This window comes from Macrobrachium nipponense, chromosome 6 (assembly GCF_015104395.2).
Source record: "Macrobrachium nipponense isolate FS-2020 chromosome 6, ASM1510439v2, whole genome shotgun sequence".
In the NCBI taxonomy this organism is placed as follows: Eukaryota; Metazoa; Arthropoda; class Malacostraca; order Decapoda; family Palaemonidae; genus Macrobrachium; species Macrobrachium nipponense.
In genome coordinates, this window is record NC_061108.1 from 118,728,737 (window position 1) to 118,746,450 (window position 17,714).

The 17,714-nt window shown below is 37.1% G+C and overlaps 1 protein-coding gene across 1 annotated transcript in view; it reads left to right on the forward strand.

Moving 5' to 3' along the window:
• The first annotated feature begins 10,620 nt into the window (after positions 1–10,620).
• The window catches only part of LOC135216054 (synaptic vesicle membrane protein VAT-1 homolog-like), a 33,477-nt gene continuing 26,383 nt past the window's right edge, over positions 10,621–17,714 (forward strand). Inside the window, exon 1 of the mRNA XM_064251027.1 lies at positions 10,621–11,235. Coding sequence (XP_064107097.1) covers positions 11,030–11,235 — 206 coding nt within the window. The 5' untranslated portion in view covers positions 10,621–11,029. The remainder of the gene's footprint in view (positions 11,236–17,714) is intronic.

Here is a 17,714-nt window from a genome sequence, read left to right on the forward strand (position 1 = left end):
GCAATTTTTTCTTTTACCTATACAAATCATAATTTACAAAACACTTCACTGAATCTTATTTTCTGTGATGCAGAATCAATTCATGCAGTTTCAGTAGTCGAATTCACCTTTGAACTCTTGAGCTGTTATCTTATGCCCTAAAAGACCTGAGTAATTTATCTGTGCTTCAAGCAAATCTTTGATAAAGACCTTGGCAGAGTTAACAGCTGTAAATACTGAGTGAGAGCAATTCCCTTACTAAAGAATGAAACCATCTCCACTCACCAACAGCTCTGTTATATTGCAGGGTTTTTGTGGTGCTGATATCTGTTATTTGAACAGTTTTCTCTTTTCCTGTTTGGATTATGATGACTATTAGGTGACGGGCAATTTCCAACGCTCAGTATTTTTGCAAATAAAATTATTTGAATGTGCTCTCGTTGCTTCTCATTTTGCTCGACTCAATCAGGAGCAGAAAAGCCAGTCATCTTTAAGCATAATGGAATGCGTGAAAACCTGACAAAAAATGAAATAGTACTAGAAAATCAGGTTAAGAGCTTTTCACTGATGATATAAGAAATACAAGAGGATGATCTGCCATGGGGAATAAATAGTGATAAAAATTTGCTTAAGTATGCTAGGAATATTTTGAAGAAAATTTAATAATAATTGTCACTTATGTTTCATGCCAGAGAACCCCACAAGAAGAAAGTTTTTTATAGTTTATATTGAGGAAACGAGCGCCACAGTGGCATGATCGGTATGGTCTTGGCCTGCCACCTTGATGGCCGCGAGTTCGATTCTCGGACATTCCACTGAGGGGTTAGAGATGTGTATTTCTGGTGATGGAAGTTCACTCTTGATGTGGTTCGGAAGTCACATGAAGCCCTTGGTCCCATTGCTGAATAACCACTGATTCCATGCAACATAAAAACACCATACAAACTAACAAACAAACAGATTTTGAGGAAACTACAGGAAAAGCATCATACAAAAGCCTCATATTGAATCTAGTGGTCACTTGTACCATATTTATTTGTATATGTAACAATAACAAAGACTGCTCAACTTGTTATTGATTCTTTTGAGATGTGCTTGTTGCTATGAATTCATGAGTCCCTTGATGGGATTAGAAAAAAATAGAGTAGAATTAAGATCATCATTATATAAAGATAATGGTGAAAGAAACAGTGCCAAGATGGTGAAGAAGACTTTACTCCAGTTCTTTTGAATTGTATCAGAATTTGAAAGATACCTTTTTGTATGAACAGAATTAAATCCATATACGTAACCTTGCAGAGAGTGGCCAAGGTTAACCTCAACTTAATTGTTTGTGCGTGTGTTCGAATCTCACCAATGGAGATAAGATTTCTTCATATGTTCCTCATTTGGAGTTATGTATAGGGTTTGTAAAGACAAGCCTTTCAAAGAGTGGCAAGGTCATTGTAGCTGTTACAATACATTATGCCAAATATTTGAGAAGGTATTTGACAGAGTACTGTTTCAAAACAATTCGATGGGTATTATGAAAGTACTATAGAGTACCAGAATAGCGAGCAGAGTTAGTTAAGTTACTCCATCATTAAGAAGCCTACAATGAAGATAATGGCAGATGTATTGGAAGAATTGGGGTAAATGTTGATCTCCATCAAGGATTACCCTGTCCCATTTGTTGTTTATGGTGGTGCTGTAAGAAACAAAAGTGCAGAAGTGAGACTACTGGGAGATGCTACAGGTAGATGACCTAGCTTTAATAGCAGGAAGAGATGGTGGAATTACTATGGTGAGAGAGGACTGAAAATCAGCTTAATTAAGCAAAACAAAGCTTAGGATGGCTGGCAAACTAGCAAATGAAAAAATGCTGCCTTGAAAGTGGTTATGTAGTGTAGTGGGGAAAGCGTGGCATGAATCTAGTGCAGCGTTTAGCACTGAATGTAACAGATGGTGTCAAATTTGCTAAGAATTACAACATACTCAGAGTAAAGGTTTTCAATGCCCAAAATAGAAGAGCCAGTGGAAAAGAGTAAGACTTGGAGAATCATGCGTATGGAGAAGTAGAACAGTTCTGATACCTAGGTTATAGTACTTTTGACTATAAGTAAGAACTGAGAGAGCAGTAAGAAGGGTACCTGTAGCATGGATGAAATGAAGAGATACTCGATGCGACAAAAACATGGACACTTTGTATTGCAAATAGAAAATGTCAAGATTCATAGTAAGAATAGAATGAAATGTGATCTACAGTTGTGGAAAATTTACAGATCTCAAAAGTATCAGATATGATGAGAAGGGATGAGGAACATTTTGTATGGAAAGTAAAACGTAGGAAATTAGCACGAGGAAAACCTGTGGGATGTTCAAGGAAATGAAGAGTTAGTCAAGAAAATCATACAAATCAAATACTGTAGAGAAGAAAACTAAGGCCCCGTTCACACGGTCGATCTTTGGTCGACGAACTTTGTCCGATGTGACGTCAGAAGCGGAGAAACAGCGAGAAAAGTCAGAACTTTGCCGCGGTTTCTCCGCTTCTGACGTAACATCGAACAAAGTTAGTCGAGCAAAGCTCGGCCGTGTGGACGGGGCCTAAGACTTGATTGGGGATATTCAAAGTAAAATCATACTATTGGAGTATTCGAAATGTTTGATGATGGATAAAAAACGTGGAAATTGAGTGTTGCTCTATTTTTACATTCCTCATCATATTTGAAGAATACTTGACTTTGACGACACGCATACGGTAGACTAATTTGAGCTATCTTTTTGTAGAATAACTCTAGACCAGACTAAAAGATAGCCTTCAATATTTACGTAGGTATTTTCCCTCTGTAGGGAGAGAGGAAGAGAGTCTACAGTTTTGAAATATGCTCGTTAATCTTTCATCATGTCAAATTTAAATGGTGACCTAGACCTAGTCTGACAGGGGGACGATGTATTTGCATCACTGCAAGCTAAACAAATAAGAAAGAAAAGACAAAAAAGAAAGATTTATTTTTCGATATGGTAGACCAGACAAACGTTATACAGGACAAGTACTACAACATGGTTGACGGGAAAAACAGTACTTCGTGAAGATGTTACCCGAGAAAAAAAAAAAAAAAAAAAGTTTTCATTCTTCATTTATCAAGAAAATACTGGTTACCCCATTCATGGTCAAACTGCCTACTCTGCTTTGTTAAACAATACAACAATTTACTGAGTGTATCTGTTATGAAAACGAACATTATTATAGTAGTATCATCAAACAGACGGAAGAAAATGCTACAACTCAAGGTCAAGCGGATGACATTGCAAAATCAAATTCACCAGCAACGTAGAATTCCCGTTGTGTTACCGAACTAAAGGAAGAAGCGGTGCATGACAAATTGACAAAGTAACAACACAAGTGTCGCCGTTGTGTTGCTTAGCGGAGCGGACGATAGGAAATGGTACTTCAAGGTCAAACACTTGGCAATACTAGATTAACCGTTATATACCAGCGCTTTGCCGGACGTCCTTCTCGAAATTGCAAGCGACAACTCATAAAATGACATCAGGAGAATATGCAGAAAAAACTTGCTTTAGATGATCTGGCATCGATGGAAGAGAATGAAAATTAACAAGATGAAAGCAATATACACAGGTAAATGATCATTTGTATATCGACTGTATTTTACTATACTTGCAAAATATGCCTATTTTATCTACTCAGCTACACAGCCACTCGCCATTAATCAACTTCCCTGTATGGTTTACCTCACGCTGTGCACGGGAGGCATACTTAAGGTTCTTTCCTGCGGCCCTTAGCTGCAACGCTTTCATTCCTTTTACTGTACCTCCTTTCATATTATCTTTCTTCTATCTTACTTTCCACTCTCTCCTAATAGTTGTCTGACAGTGTAATTGCAAGGTTTTCCTCCTGTTATACCTGGAAGACCTTTTACTTTGTTTCCCTTTCAGCGCTGAATGACCTCGATGGCCCCGTCCCAGCACTTGGCCTTTGGCCTAAATTTCATATTCCACTCCATTCTACCATTAATCAACTTGATGGAATATGGTATTTGTCATGACCATTCAATGTTCTACTACTTCAGTGCAGTGTTGTCGGTAATGATGGCTTGGGAAATGTCCAGTATCGAAAACATCTAAAGTAACTTCAAGTTCGAACTGTTTTTCTCCCCCCTCCCACCCTTCCCGCACCTCCCCACAAATCAGTAAGAAATAATGCCAAAATCTGGGCTTATCTTTTCGTCATCGGGATTCAGGTCTTGACGAAAGGTGGGTGGGGGAAAATTAATCGTATCTGGTTATTATTTTATGTAATATTATGTGCATTATCTTACATATATTTATACAGGAATATTTGTGTATCTGTAACTTTTAAGCATTTTGACGGTCATATACTTGCTCGTAAGTGCGATGACAAGAGCCTCATATTTCCCATATGAAGTAACTTTGATTAATGATAACAAAATACTAGGAATGTTCAGAAATTTTATGAAGGGTGGTCACTGAAGCAGTCACAATCAGCTGATGCCTATAGCGCCGACTGATGTGGCCAAAATTTCATACGTTATTGAGTAAGTCGTCTGTTCATGGTTTCAACAACACCAATGTGACCGAAATGTTTCGTTTCGTGTTGATATTGTATCTCTGTGTTGATTTTCCAGTTTAATATCATCATCGGCTTAGTAGCTTAAGAGATTGGACACCCGGTGTTTATACTCATATCAGCTGTTAAAGAATAAATTTGGCTGAGAATATTACCCTGCTTTTCATTTATGCGTGCATGTAAGCCACTTGAGACATCTGTAAGGAAACAGATAGAAAGCAACACGATCTGTTGAAACGCAAAGACAGAAAATCTTTTTTTCTTTGTTTATATATAAATTTTGGTAGTTTTTCTTGATAGGTAGGTGTAGAGGTAGGTCTAATACAAAAGTGTGATATGTCTCAATGCCTGTTTAATATAGGTTAAATTTGTATCCGTGAGTCATGTGATACCACGGCCTAGACCGTGTGTGATACCAAACCAAGATTCCTCTCGCCGGGGACCAGGTTATTTCCAACTTGGTTCTCGAGTTGCCTCGTTGTTTTCTGCCATTATTTATGGTCTCTCTCTCTCTCTCTCTCTCTCTCTCTCTCTCTCTCTCTCTCTCTCTCCACTTGAATTGGCTTTTTTCTTTGCGTTCATTGCTATGATTTCCTTGGTCTCATTAATAGTTAAATATTACTATACATTATTTTCGTTTTTTCACCTTTCACCTTCAGTGAGTAAAAACAAAATGCTACTATGTTGTTTTGTCCCTTGATAAATTACTATTACTGTTAATCTGGTCTTCACACACTTTAATAAGCCCGTTAAATGTTTTTGTGGCATCGCATTGTAAATTTGAAAAAAGTAAATGTTTATGTTTGCATTGTAAATTTGAAAAAGTAAATGTTTATGTTTGCATTGTAAATTTGAAGAAGTAAATGTTTATGTTTTCAGCTTTCACGTCACCGTTACCTGTCAGCAGGACACGAACTCGAATCAGCAATTGTTTGCTCAACAGATAAGGTCACATTCTTAACTGGTAATGAAGTTTACCACTGGGACCAGATATGAGATAGTTTTGTGAGAGTGGTAAGTGTTCTTTTGTGTGTGTGTGTGTGTGTGTGTGTGTGTGTGTGTGTGAGTCTGTTCATAAGTTTGAATAAAAAAGTAATCGTTTTACTGTGATGTCAAATTTTATTTATTCATTCATTTATTTATTTATTAAAGGTACTGTTTTTCGCTTACTTGGGGAGTAAGCCTACAAACTATTTTGTTGTTGGGTGGGGGCTAGGAAACGTCTCCGGAAGAGACTAAAAAAGGTCTAAAAATTATGTTTCGCTTTGAATAAAAGAAACAGGAATTTTAGGATAGGATATTTATTGTTTATTCATTATAATGGAAAAATAAAAAAATAAATATGTGCATGTTAAACAGTACAGAAAAATTATTTCTAATAGAATATAGCATATTTATTTCAATTTTTGTTGGTGAAACAAAGCTCTATATATTTGACCATAGATTTTAGCACATCTTAATTTCCATTAAAATCTAAGAATATAATGTTTACAACTTATTGTTTTTTTTTCTATAGGAAATGAAACTTGGTAGTAACAATTTACTATCCAACCCGCGTTTTTAACGAATGGTATAAATGTCAAACAGAAGTGGGAATTAGTCTCACACTGAACATTTTCTGTAAGAGCTTGGGATTGGTCAATCGCAGATTTTAGATTTATATTCAGGAAATTGGTGATTCCTTAAGCAACGCCGACTCTGGTCAGTACTTGGACTATTGATCACCACAGAATATTAGTCACAATCGTCGTAGAAGTTTCTGTGACGATGTAAGGGAACCAAAATTTCCAACGGACTATAGAAGTAGTACAACGTGAGAAGCAGTGGGTCGCCAGCAGCGAGAAGTCATAGGTAATGTAATTTTGGCTTCACCATTACCCAAGAGAGGAAATTAAATGGAACAATGCAGTCTGTGGGTGTGAATTACCATGAAATAAAGCTAAATAAAGCTTGATACTATGCATGAAATTTCATGACGAATGACTAAATCGTAGCTGGAATGATTAGCATGAAGGAAATACCTACCCGCTTGGAGACAATGTGTGTAAAATATTATAGGCAGTTCCCTTGAACGTAGATAAGAGACCAACTTAATATTCCAGAACTGATTATTCAAAGCTTGGGACATCATTATCATCATTTTAATTAAAGAGAGACTTGGTAACATTTCCTACGTTGGAGAAAACTAACCAAAATTATGTAACCGTTCAAATATATTTATTTTTAGAAAGAGAAGCCATACGAAAAGCTGTTGAGAATCTGTACAGCTTCTCGAAAGCTATTTCTATAGACACCGTAGGAGGACAATACCTTCACTGCACCTCACGCGGTGCACTGTCGGCATTATTTAAGGTTCTTTGCAGTCTCCTTCAGCCCGTAGCTACAATCCCTTTCATTCCTTTTACTGTAACTCCGTTCACAATATCTTTCTTCCATCTTGCTTTCCACATTCTCCTAACAGTTGCTTCACAGTGCAACTGCGAGGTTTTCCTCCTGTTACACCTTTAAAACCTTTTTGCTCTCAGTTTCTCTTTCAGTCGCTGAATGGCCTCATCGATCCCAGTGCACGGCCTTTGGCATAAATTTCATTGTTCACTCCATTCTCTGTATAAATTAACTTTCCAAAGATATATATTTAAGATAGTTACATAAATGTATTCTATATTCTCTGTTTTAATATTCATGCTACTGTAAGCATGACCTAATTCTAAGATTTCTGGCACCATTAATTGACGTAATTGCATGTGGGACAAAACAAAAAATATTGTTTCGCTCATCGGAAAATGCATCATCGTCTTGTTGCCACATATGATGCGTCTAATTTTAAGTGCGGTTAGACGAAGCGACACAGAGGCTATGTTGCCAATAGCGAGTTGTCTCGACGAGGGTAACATTAAAGGTGACGACCAAAATACTGTCGTCTACTTGAGAACGACCGTCATCCCAATGTCCCACTCTCCCTTCTCCAGTTCCGGAGAGATTTTGCAGTCATAGCAACGTTCCAGGAAATTCTCTCTCTCTCTCTCTCTCTCTCTCTCTCTCTCTCTCTCTCTCTCTCTCTCTCTCTCTCTCTCTCTCTCTCTCTCTCATTCTTTCCGTGTGTGTGTGTGTCATTCAAAATAAATCTTATGCTCACCCGCCACCCCCACCCTGTTTATTAGCCTATCTACGAAAGCACACAATTCGGACGATGAACAGCATTTGTTCTTAGTTTCGTCTCATTTTTTATTTGAAATATGGACTCCTATTGTCAGTTTCTTACATACGTTACCTTCTGTTCAGTAACACAAACTGCTAAGCAGCTGTGCGCACCTTGTAAAACGGAGGCACCTGCTTGTTGGCTGCTCGATAATCCTTTCCTGGGTTATTTTTTTAAGCAAACCCTTAAATTTTACATGTCAAATTCACATTGAACTTTCTTCACTGTACTTATATGTAAACAGTGGAAAACACTTTTGACCCTGGATACTTCTTTGAATAATGGTTTTTCTTCTCTTTGCAAGTACTCGCTCTATCATCTAAACAGCCTGTCCTACTGCATGGGTGATGGAGTATAGGTGGAAAAAAATGAATTAACCAGATTTTGAAATTAGTAGAACTGTGAATGTGTGAATTTAAGTTGATTTTTAATAGAAAATTCAATAAAGAAACGTTTGTTTCTGGAGTTCTTTGAAAAAGATTTAATTCCTAAGATTATTCAGATACGCGTATTATGGTTTAGGTAAGGAGACGGTACTTTGTTAAAGCTACAAATGGGAAAAAGATGGTGAAAGTATGATCAATTCCTTAACGGGTACATAAGGTAATGTTTCTAAATGAGGGGAGGATTCTGATAGAGTGAGGGAAATAGGTGATCCTCAGTATAAGGGTAATAATGACAGAAAAGACTAGAATAACTGAGTGAAGAAAACTTTCTACAGTATACCTGGGAATGAGTATGGTAAGATTTTGATTGAGAAGGTAAGAGAGATGACAGGAAGTTTGATAGAAATGGGCATTCGCATTAAACAAAAGACAGGGCGTGTGGGGATTTGTTATAAAATAATTATGCGTGAACAGTTTAGAAATTAAAGGAAATAACTGTATGTGCCATACATGGACCAATGTTGTGATGGATGTTGACCATGTTTGGTATGAAGAATGTTTCGCATTAGAGTTTGTAGATGGGAGAGAGAGAGAGGCTTGGTGTAGAGGTAGGTCTAATACAAAAGTGTGATATGTCTCAATGCCTGTTTAATATTTTCACGGATGAAGTGATGCTTGAAGTCAGAGTGGATGTCTGTGTAAAGTAGAATGTTGATGGTTTACATTCGTAACTAATACATTACTGACTGGGTATATTAAAGAGTAACTTCAGAGACTAGCAAAAGAGTTTGACAGCATTGGCAAGAAGAGGGAGTTTAGCTAACATACGAACACGAGTGAAGTAGAAGGTAAACGGGATTAAGGAAGATGGAGTAGTGAATATCGTTATAGGTTCAAAGAGAATTAGAACGGTAGCTTCTTTTAGGTATTTGGGAGCAGATATTTTGAGTGTTGGTAAGAGGAGAAAAAGGATGAGTCACGTTGCAGATGAAGCAAGAAAGGGAGCAGGGTGTGGTCAAAAGATTAGGAGGAAATGGAGTGTGTACAGAAGTGAAGTGTGGATGTAGAGTGCAAACTAATAGCGGTGAAACTGTAGCGACGAGCTGTTTTCAGAAATGTTGGTGAAAAGTATAAAGTTCGAAAGTATTGGGAAGAAGGGGGAGATGAAAACCTAGAGAACGATTGATGAATGGCGTGAAAGAGGCACTGGGAAAGAGGAACTATCCAGACTGGCACAGAGTGTGTAGGAGCCGTCTGTGTGTGTATGTGTAAGAAGCGGCTGTTGTTGTGAAGGTATCCTGCACAGGATGTTCATCCATGACTGAGCAGTTTAAATGTTGCAGTGACCATTGCCTTTTCTCAGGATCCACTCATCAGATGAAACCCCTTTATGTTACACATACGCGCGCGCACACACACACACGTACTATATGTATATATATATATATATATATATAATATATATATATATATATATATATATATATAGAAAGATGATGCACAGGTGGCGGCCACTAAAACAGTGCACGGACGCCATATGGGCGTCAGTATTCAATAAAAATTACATACGGGATAGTCTTTGTCCAGAAAGCTTATGCATATTACTATAAAAGTAAAATAATGATCAGTAATAAACCTCCAATTACTCTATAAAGTTGATGCCTGAGTCTGACTCTTGTGTATGTGTGTGTGTCTGTGAGCGTATGTTTGTGTTACGATTGTATAAACCATAAGGAAAAACAGCTATTTACAATGCTCACTAACTCTGCGAAAGAGTCAGACATCAGACATCAACTTTATAGGGTAACTGGAGTTTTATTGCTAATCATTATTTTGTATTTTATTTCTCTTCGACATCTGAGTCTCTCTAGTGGTCTCCCAGTTCCGTTGTACAATTCCGACCAGATCTCCTGCTTAGTGACTCGTGAAGAGAAGTAAAACATATGGACGGCTGGTTTTGTCTTTTTAGAACGATTTTGCTCTCCGAAATTAAGCAATTAATGACGTTTAGAACCCTCAAATCAACGGGAATTCCATTTCGATCTCTTGTCATCGATTAGTCTAGGTTTTTCCAACTTGTCACTAGCTGATTATCGAACCATATCTGCTATCCTAAAATTGTATCGTGCGCCGTTCGTACATTTTTCATCGGTGTAGTTTACGTTAGTTTTGATGATAAAGAATAAGTTGAATTGGCAAAATCATCAAGCAGTGAGTGTGCATTACTCTCTGTCGGTGTGTGTCTCTCTCTCATACATACGAACACACAAACACATAACACTCACTTTGACACGCGCGCAAATTCGCAAACCTGGTATACTAAACTCCATTCCATAACTCATAATAGCAATATAATCAGCTTGCTGTTGGTGCAATGTACATATTCTTATACCAAATAGTGGTGAATGACACGGGTGAATGAAAGCTAGATCAAAACATCCATGAATGAAGTAAGAGTGTGCGCAGGGCGGATATGCACGCAAGCGCTCCGTGACTCACAACAGCCTTCCAAACCCTGTTCGCTTGACTTCCTTTTGCCGACATATGGATGGCAAAATACGACCGTAAGCAACTCTGTGGTGTCTGACATCGCTTGGAATACGACAAGCGACTTAAAGTTGACGTGGGAATTTAATAAGTTCCGGTGGATTACCATGTCCTGAGATGGAATATACAGTTTCTTCGGGAGAAATACAGAGGGGAGGGAGATCCCGTGTCCCCCACCCCACTCCTCCACCAAATCCGTCGCCTCCTTCTCCTCCTCTCCACCACCCGGTCCATTCCTCCACCACCTGTTGGGCTTGCGAGCCATAGAGAGAAAGAGAAAGAGAGGGGAAGAGAGAGAGAGGAATCATTTACCCTCCAACGCCAGCAACGATGACGGACGCCGACACTAAGGTGGAAGGAGAAACCAAAACCGAAGAGGAAACCAAAACGGAGGAGAAACAAGAGGAAGAAAAGCCGGTGAAGGAGATGAGAGCTGTCATTCTAAATGGTTTCGGCGGCCTCAAGTCAGTGAAGATTGTCAAACGACCCGAACCAGTGCTAGCAGATGGTGAGGTCCTCGTCCGAGTCCAGCTGTGGTAAGTGGATGAGATAAAGCTATAAACAGAGTTTTGTCCCGCTGTGATTGCTAAGCTCGGAAGATGAGGAAAAATGTGTGAATTTCCTGTACTCGCACCTAGGCGGTCTCACTCGAACTTCCCGTCATTATTTGCGCGAAATGGACCAAACTCGAATGACTTGCACGAGTCATTTACCTGAATCTAAACTGTAAGAGAGTTGTTACGCGAAATGTGGAAAAAGTGGCAAACTGAACGCGCCCAGTAAACACTGGAATGAAACTGTTTCCCGAACATTATTAAGAAAGAAGGATTTTACAGACGAGGTAACTGCAGTAGAGCAACAACATGAACCTATAATTAAATATGTTTAGCTTGCAAATTAACATTTTTTAAAAAGTCTGTTATGGAAATATTCCCCTTAGTGTTGTTGACATAGATTGCATTAATGCGTTTGTACAGAAATACAGTTATAGCAACCCATAGAGTGAAAACGTCACACAGAGGCTCATTAGCAGTGGGCGTCGGCGCCTGCTTGTACACTATCGACAACTTGATTACATCATCGTCAAAAAGCGCGTTCAGAATCTCCAGAATGATAATTAATTTCGTTTTCTGAGCATTTGAAATAACATAGAATATATATAGAATAATTAATTTCGCCTTCTGAGCATTTGAAATAACATAAAATATATAGTCAATACGTGACTCACGCGATGAGTAACAACGGGAGTCTTCTTGTTTTCGCTGCTGGTGTCTTGTGGGAGTCATAGGCCCCTTTGCAATGTAAAGCGTTGCTCTTTGCAAAGTGAATTTGCTTAAGATCCTCAAGTCTTGGTGATGCTTGGTTTGCCAATCTACAAGTCTTATCAGAGTCAACAGTCATATATATTTATTAACTGAATTACTAACACACACACACACACACACACATATATATATATATATATATATATATATATATATATATATATGTGTGTGTGTGTGTGTGTGTCTGTGTCTGTGTTTGTGTGTATATGTGTGTATGTGTTTTGCATAAGTTTTTCAAGTCGTGGTGCCTCTTGGTTCGCCAATCTCCAAGTCATATCAGAGTCAGCAGTCGTATATATTTTATTAACTGAATTACTAACACACACACCACACACACACACACACACACACACACACACACACACATATATATATATAATATATATATATATATATATATATATATATATGTGTGTGTGTGTGTGTGTGTTTTGCATAAGTTTTTCAAGTCATGGTGCCTCTTGGTTCGCCAATCTCCAAGCCATATCATACTTATACATACATATATATATATATATATATATATATATATATATATATACTCAGAATACGTTATACTTTACGTAACACTGAAAAACGCGAAGCGCTCTGTATAAATCAAGATGTCTTAGAAAACAGAAGGCCAAGACCAGTAAAGATTTATAACTAGTGTTTTGTTTTCTCGTGCGGTATACATCTTCATAAATGCATCGCGTGTTCTGGTGATTTCAAGCATATATATACATAATGTGTATTATATGTATATATGTATGTATATGTGTGTGTATGTAGTACGTATGCATGCTACAGATGAGGTTACCATTTTCATCGATACTCCGTTTTCCACTTCAAGGGGGTACTCAGCTAATATTATTATTCGATTATTGTGCTAGGTCCATGCCCTTATTCATGCTGGCTTTGGCTTAACGTAGTACCTAATTCACTGTTCAGGTCAACAAAAGCCTAATCGGATTTGATGGCATATGCCTGCTTCATTCCAGGTCCACTGGGAAACTGCTCAAAGCCCTCTCGTTGGTGATACGAGTATCATGACGTATAGGCCTATTTCATATATATATATATATATATATATATATATATATATATATATATATTATATATATACGTATGTGTATGTGTGCAAGTATGTATATAATATTTATTTCATATAGTACGAGGGTTGACCTTTATCCTGGAACATCGTATTTCCAGCCGATAATTTTTCATCGTTATTGTAAAAAAAAAAAAAAAAAAAAAAATCATATTTTAGACTAACGCTTAACATGTATTGAACAGCTGCCTATTTGCTTACATAGCTAGGAGGATATCGGTCTATTCGGAATTTTGCGTTATTCGTTATCAAGTCCTCTTTTTTAGATTGATAATTACTGTATATACTATGATATATATATAATATATATAGATATATATATATATATATATAGTTATTAACAGTAATTATCAATTCTAAAAAAAAGGAGGACTTGATAACGAATAACGCAAAATTCCGAATAGACCGATATCCTCCTAGCTATGTAAGCAAATAGGCAGCTGTTCAATACATGTTAAGCGTTGGTCTAAAATATGATTTATTTTTTATTTTTACAATAACGATGAAAAATTATCGGCTGGAAATATGATGTTCCAGGATAAAGGTCAACCTCGTACTATATGAAATAAATATGTATATATATATATATATATATATATATATATAAATATATAAAAATATATAATATATATTATATATAATTATAATATAATATATATATCATATATAACATATTATTATATAAATGTAATACATATATACATAAAATGAATATAGCATTCAGTACGATGACCAATATTACCGTTTCTTCTGGGGCATACTCATAAGAAACGGTAATATTGGTTATCATACTAATTGCTATATTCATCTTTTTCATGATGGGCAAGGATAACCCTAAGCGGAAAACTTCCCCATCAGCCCATGCCTCTTCTATAAAGGAGATTCAGAAGTGTTTCAATCTGCCCGCATACACTGCGCCACTCGCCTTTCGTTTGCAATTATCCACTGAATTTCTGGATGCTATGGCTCCTCTATTCCATGAACTCCTTCTGTGTGTTTAGCCAGCAGTTTAAACCATCCTTCAGGCCTCCATTCTATCTAAATGTTTAAACTATCTCAGGACATTCTAATCCATCTCCTTTTATCTCACCTTTTACACTCAACCATCCCTTCCTAGTCCACATACACTATGGAGCGCCTCTCAATTTTTCTTACATTTTCATTCATTACCTACACTTCACTTCCATAAATGAGAGTTAGTTCAACAGGTTTGGCTTTCATAATCACTCTTGTTCTCCTCCGGACCTTTGTCAGAGATTTTATCACGAACTAACCACTACAGTCTCCTAAAATCTACATTATCATAATGTTTTCTGACACACATCGTCAATTTTCTCCTCTCACAAAAGCTTTCAAAACGATCAGCTCTTTTGAACCTCTTTTCACTATTGCGAACTAACATTGTGTCACCTGCAAATATCAACCACTCGATGCTCCAGTCATCACGCTATTTAATAATGCCAGAGTCGTGTACCTACCTCTTCCTACATTTCTGTGACTTCTCTCGTATTTCCATCCATGAAAAACATCGAAGAGGACATAACACCTTTGTCCGCGTCTCGCTTTTACACCGATCCAATCAGTCCCGTCTGCACATCAGATCTAATAAAAGCTTCACTTTCATCATAAGAACTCCTGATCACTCCCTACAGAATTATTGCCCGCCAGATCTTACGTCCTCTTTCTCTCCATACCTCATCTGTAACAGCCCTTCCATAAGCTTCCACTCCGTCCAATTATCACCATAGAGCTTTTTTTCTTTTAGTCTGAAGTATGTCTCAGTATTTTTAAAGATAGTATATATATAGATATATATATATATATATATATATATATATATATATATATATATATATATAAATATATGTGCGTGGGTATGTGCATAAGCAGCAGTAAGCTCGGTACCTCGGTGGTCGTTTTTCAAATCAGGAAACACGTTGTCATATTAAAAAAATAAATAATTCAAAATTGGACCAGGTTGCGTTTCGAGGCGGGACTTATGATGTGTGGTTGTTTTTACCAGATATCTGCCTAAATATCTTCCTCCCCAACTGCCTTTTTAATTGATCTCTAAATCCGATTATCCCGTTCTTAAAGCTCCTTCCTAACCTTTTCCCTCCCGATACGTTCGGCCAGTTTCAGCCCAAAACACTCCACACACAGACACACACACACACACACACATACAAACATAACAAGTGCTTTACCACCTGAAGTTTGGTGCTTAACTGAAGCCAGATATCCTTGTACATCGTTCTGCGCTTGTTGAGGTAAAAGATTACGAAGGCTCTGTCAGTAATTCAAACTTCTTTTCGTCCATAGTACTGTTATACGTATTTATACATATATCTATGTATGGGTACATACATATTAATGTAAATCTGTAACAATATACTTATATAACAACATCTTTTATTATATATGATATATATATAATATATCTATATATAATATATATGTGTGTGTGTGTGTGTGTGTGTGTGTGTGTGTGTGTGTGTGTGTTTATATACATGCATTATGTATAATACCTGTCTATATATATATATATATATAATATATATATATATATATATATCAGTCAGTTGTCCTATGAACGAAAAGAAGTTTGAATTACTGACAGAGCCTTCGTAATCTTGCACCTCAACAAGATCAGAACGATGTACAAGGATATCTGGCTTCAGTTAAGCACCAAACTCCAGGTGGTGAATCGCTTGTTATCTTCCAGTAAATCGGCTATTTAGTTTCCGACTTCACGCTATTTAGATTGAGCAACAAATTGAACTAGAGTCATCTCCGTAATTACCTGGTAATAAGTTAATTAAAGCAGGTCATTAGGGATGGTCTGCTGAGTGACTTAGAGAGAGAGAGAGAGAGAGAGAGAAACTTCACCAGCTCGCCATCTCGGCTTTCTTCTCTGCATCGTCAATAACACCTTAAGCATACTAAAGTTCACTTTTTATTTTATATATATATATATATATATATATATATATATATATATATATATATGATCGTTTAGTTTCACTTTTTCTAAATTCTTAAACCTGTCACGTCACATGAACTGGATATCCTATTTTGTGACGTCTTGCTGAGCAAGTTTATATTTTTAATAGTTGCTTTTCGATTCTTGATAATTTTTCCTGGATGTTAATTCACAGTCGGATCCCGTTTCTAGATCTATTTAGTCATTTGTACTTGATTATATTTTTCTCCTCCTTTCGTTTTATAGTGTTTTATACACGAGCATTCTGTTTTGTTGTAGCCTGGAAAGCTTTCAATGATTTTAGGCTTTTTTGCATAACCTACTACTAATACTACTGCTGCTACCAACAATAATAATAATGATAATAATAGTATATTTTTCCTGCAAGTCATATTCTTCTTCCATATCCTTACTCCAAGAGACTCAATGGTGGAGAGAAATAGAAACCAAATGAGTATGAATGAGGGAAGTTGATGTGCAAACTTTTGACATTTCCATAATCCTTGGACGTTGGGAAATTTACCTCGTAGTCGGGTAACCGACAGTGTACTTCACATGGCGCTCTGTGGGCATTACTAAAGGATGTTTGCAACATACCTGCAGCCCTTAGTTGCGCTCATTTTTTTTTAGCAGTTTTACTTTACCTCCATTTCTGCTTCCTTTCTTCCATCTTGCTGTCCAGCCTGTTTTAAGTATTACCTCTTAGTGAAAGTGAAGAGTTTTATGATAATTTCGCCTTAGATCATTGTGCTATATTTCATACGTTTTCTGGATCTTTGTCTCTCTGCCAAACCACTCGAACTTCCTCTTTTTCACTGTCTTGGCGCCTAGTGCCTAAAAACGTCCAAGTGCTTGGGCTTATGGCCTAAATTTCATGATTGTTCATTCATTTATCACAAAATTCATTCCACGTTGTCTGCCCAGTTATGGCCATGTCCGGATTCCGCGTTAGTTAGTACGAAGATTTCGTGGATCACTGTTCGGCCTTTCAGAAGATTTTTGAAATTATGTGTGCCTATTCTAACGACAATGATAGGTTACAATTTCCAATAGGCTATGAAATAAGTGTCGTCAGTTTAATTTTCTTAGTGTTATTTTTCTTGGGTTGACCTAACGAACATCATAATCGGTATTCTGCTCAAGAGTAACTGAGGGCATCCTTCTTTTGCTTAAGCTCCTCCCATAGGTGTATTAGTATTCTGGCTGTGAGAAAGGGTGTTTTGGTAGTCTCTAGGGAGCTGGGGGAATTGCTACTGTTTAATAGTAAAAGATAAAAACTTATTAATCCTGGGGTAAATTGTCGCCAAATCATGAAATTCGAGAAATGCTGGAATCCACAGTGTGAATTTTGGAACACTGGGCAATCTGCTGTAGCAAACAGTGTAAGAACCAAACAAAAACTTCTTTCAGTTTTCTTCTGAAGATTGAAAAAGAAACTCACAAAATCACTGTGTAAAACGTGTTTACTTATAAGTATTTACATTTTATTTTACTCAACACTCAAGTACTTTCAGGCCTTTATCTGTGGCCCATTTTCAAGAGATGTGTAGGTTGTCAGCCTGGGTCAAGGCCCAGCAGTCTTCTGGAACTTCTTCTTGTTGAGCCATCATTTATATG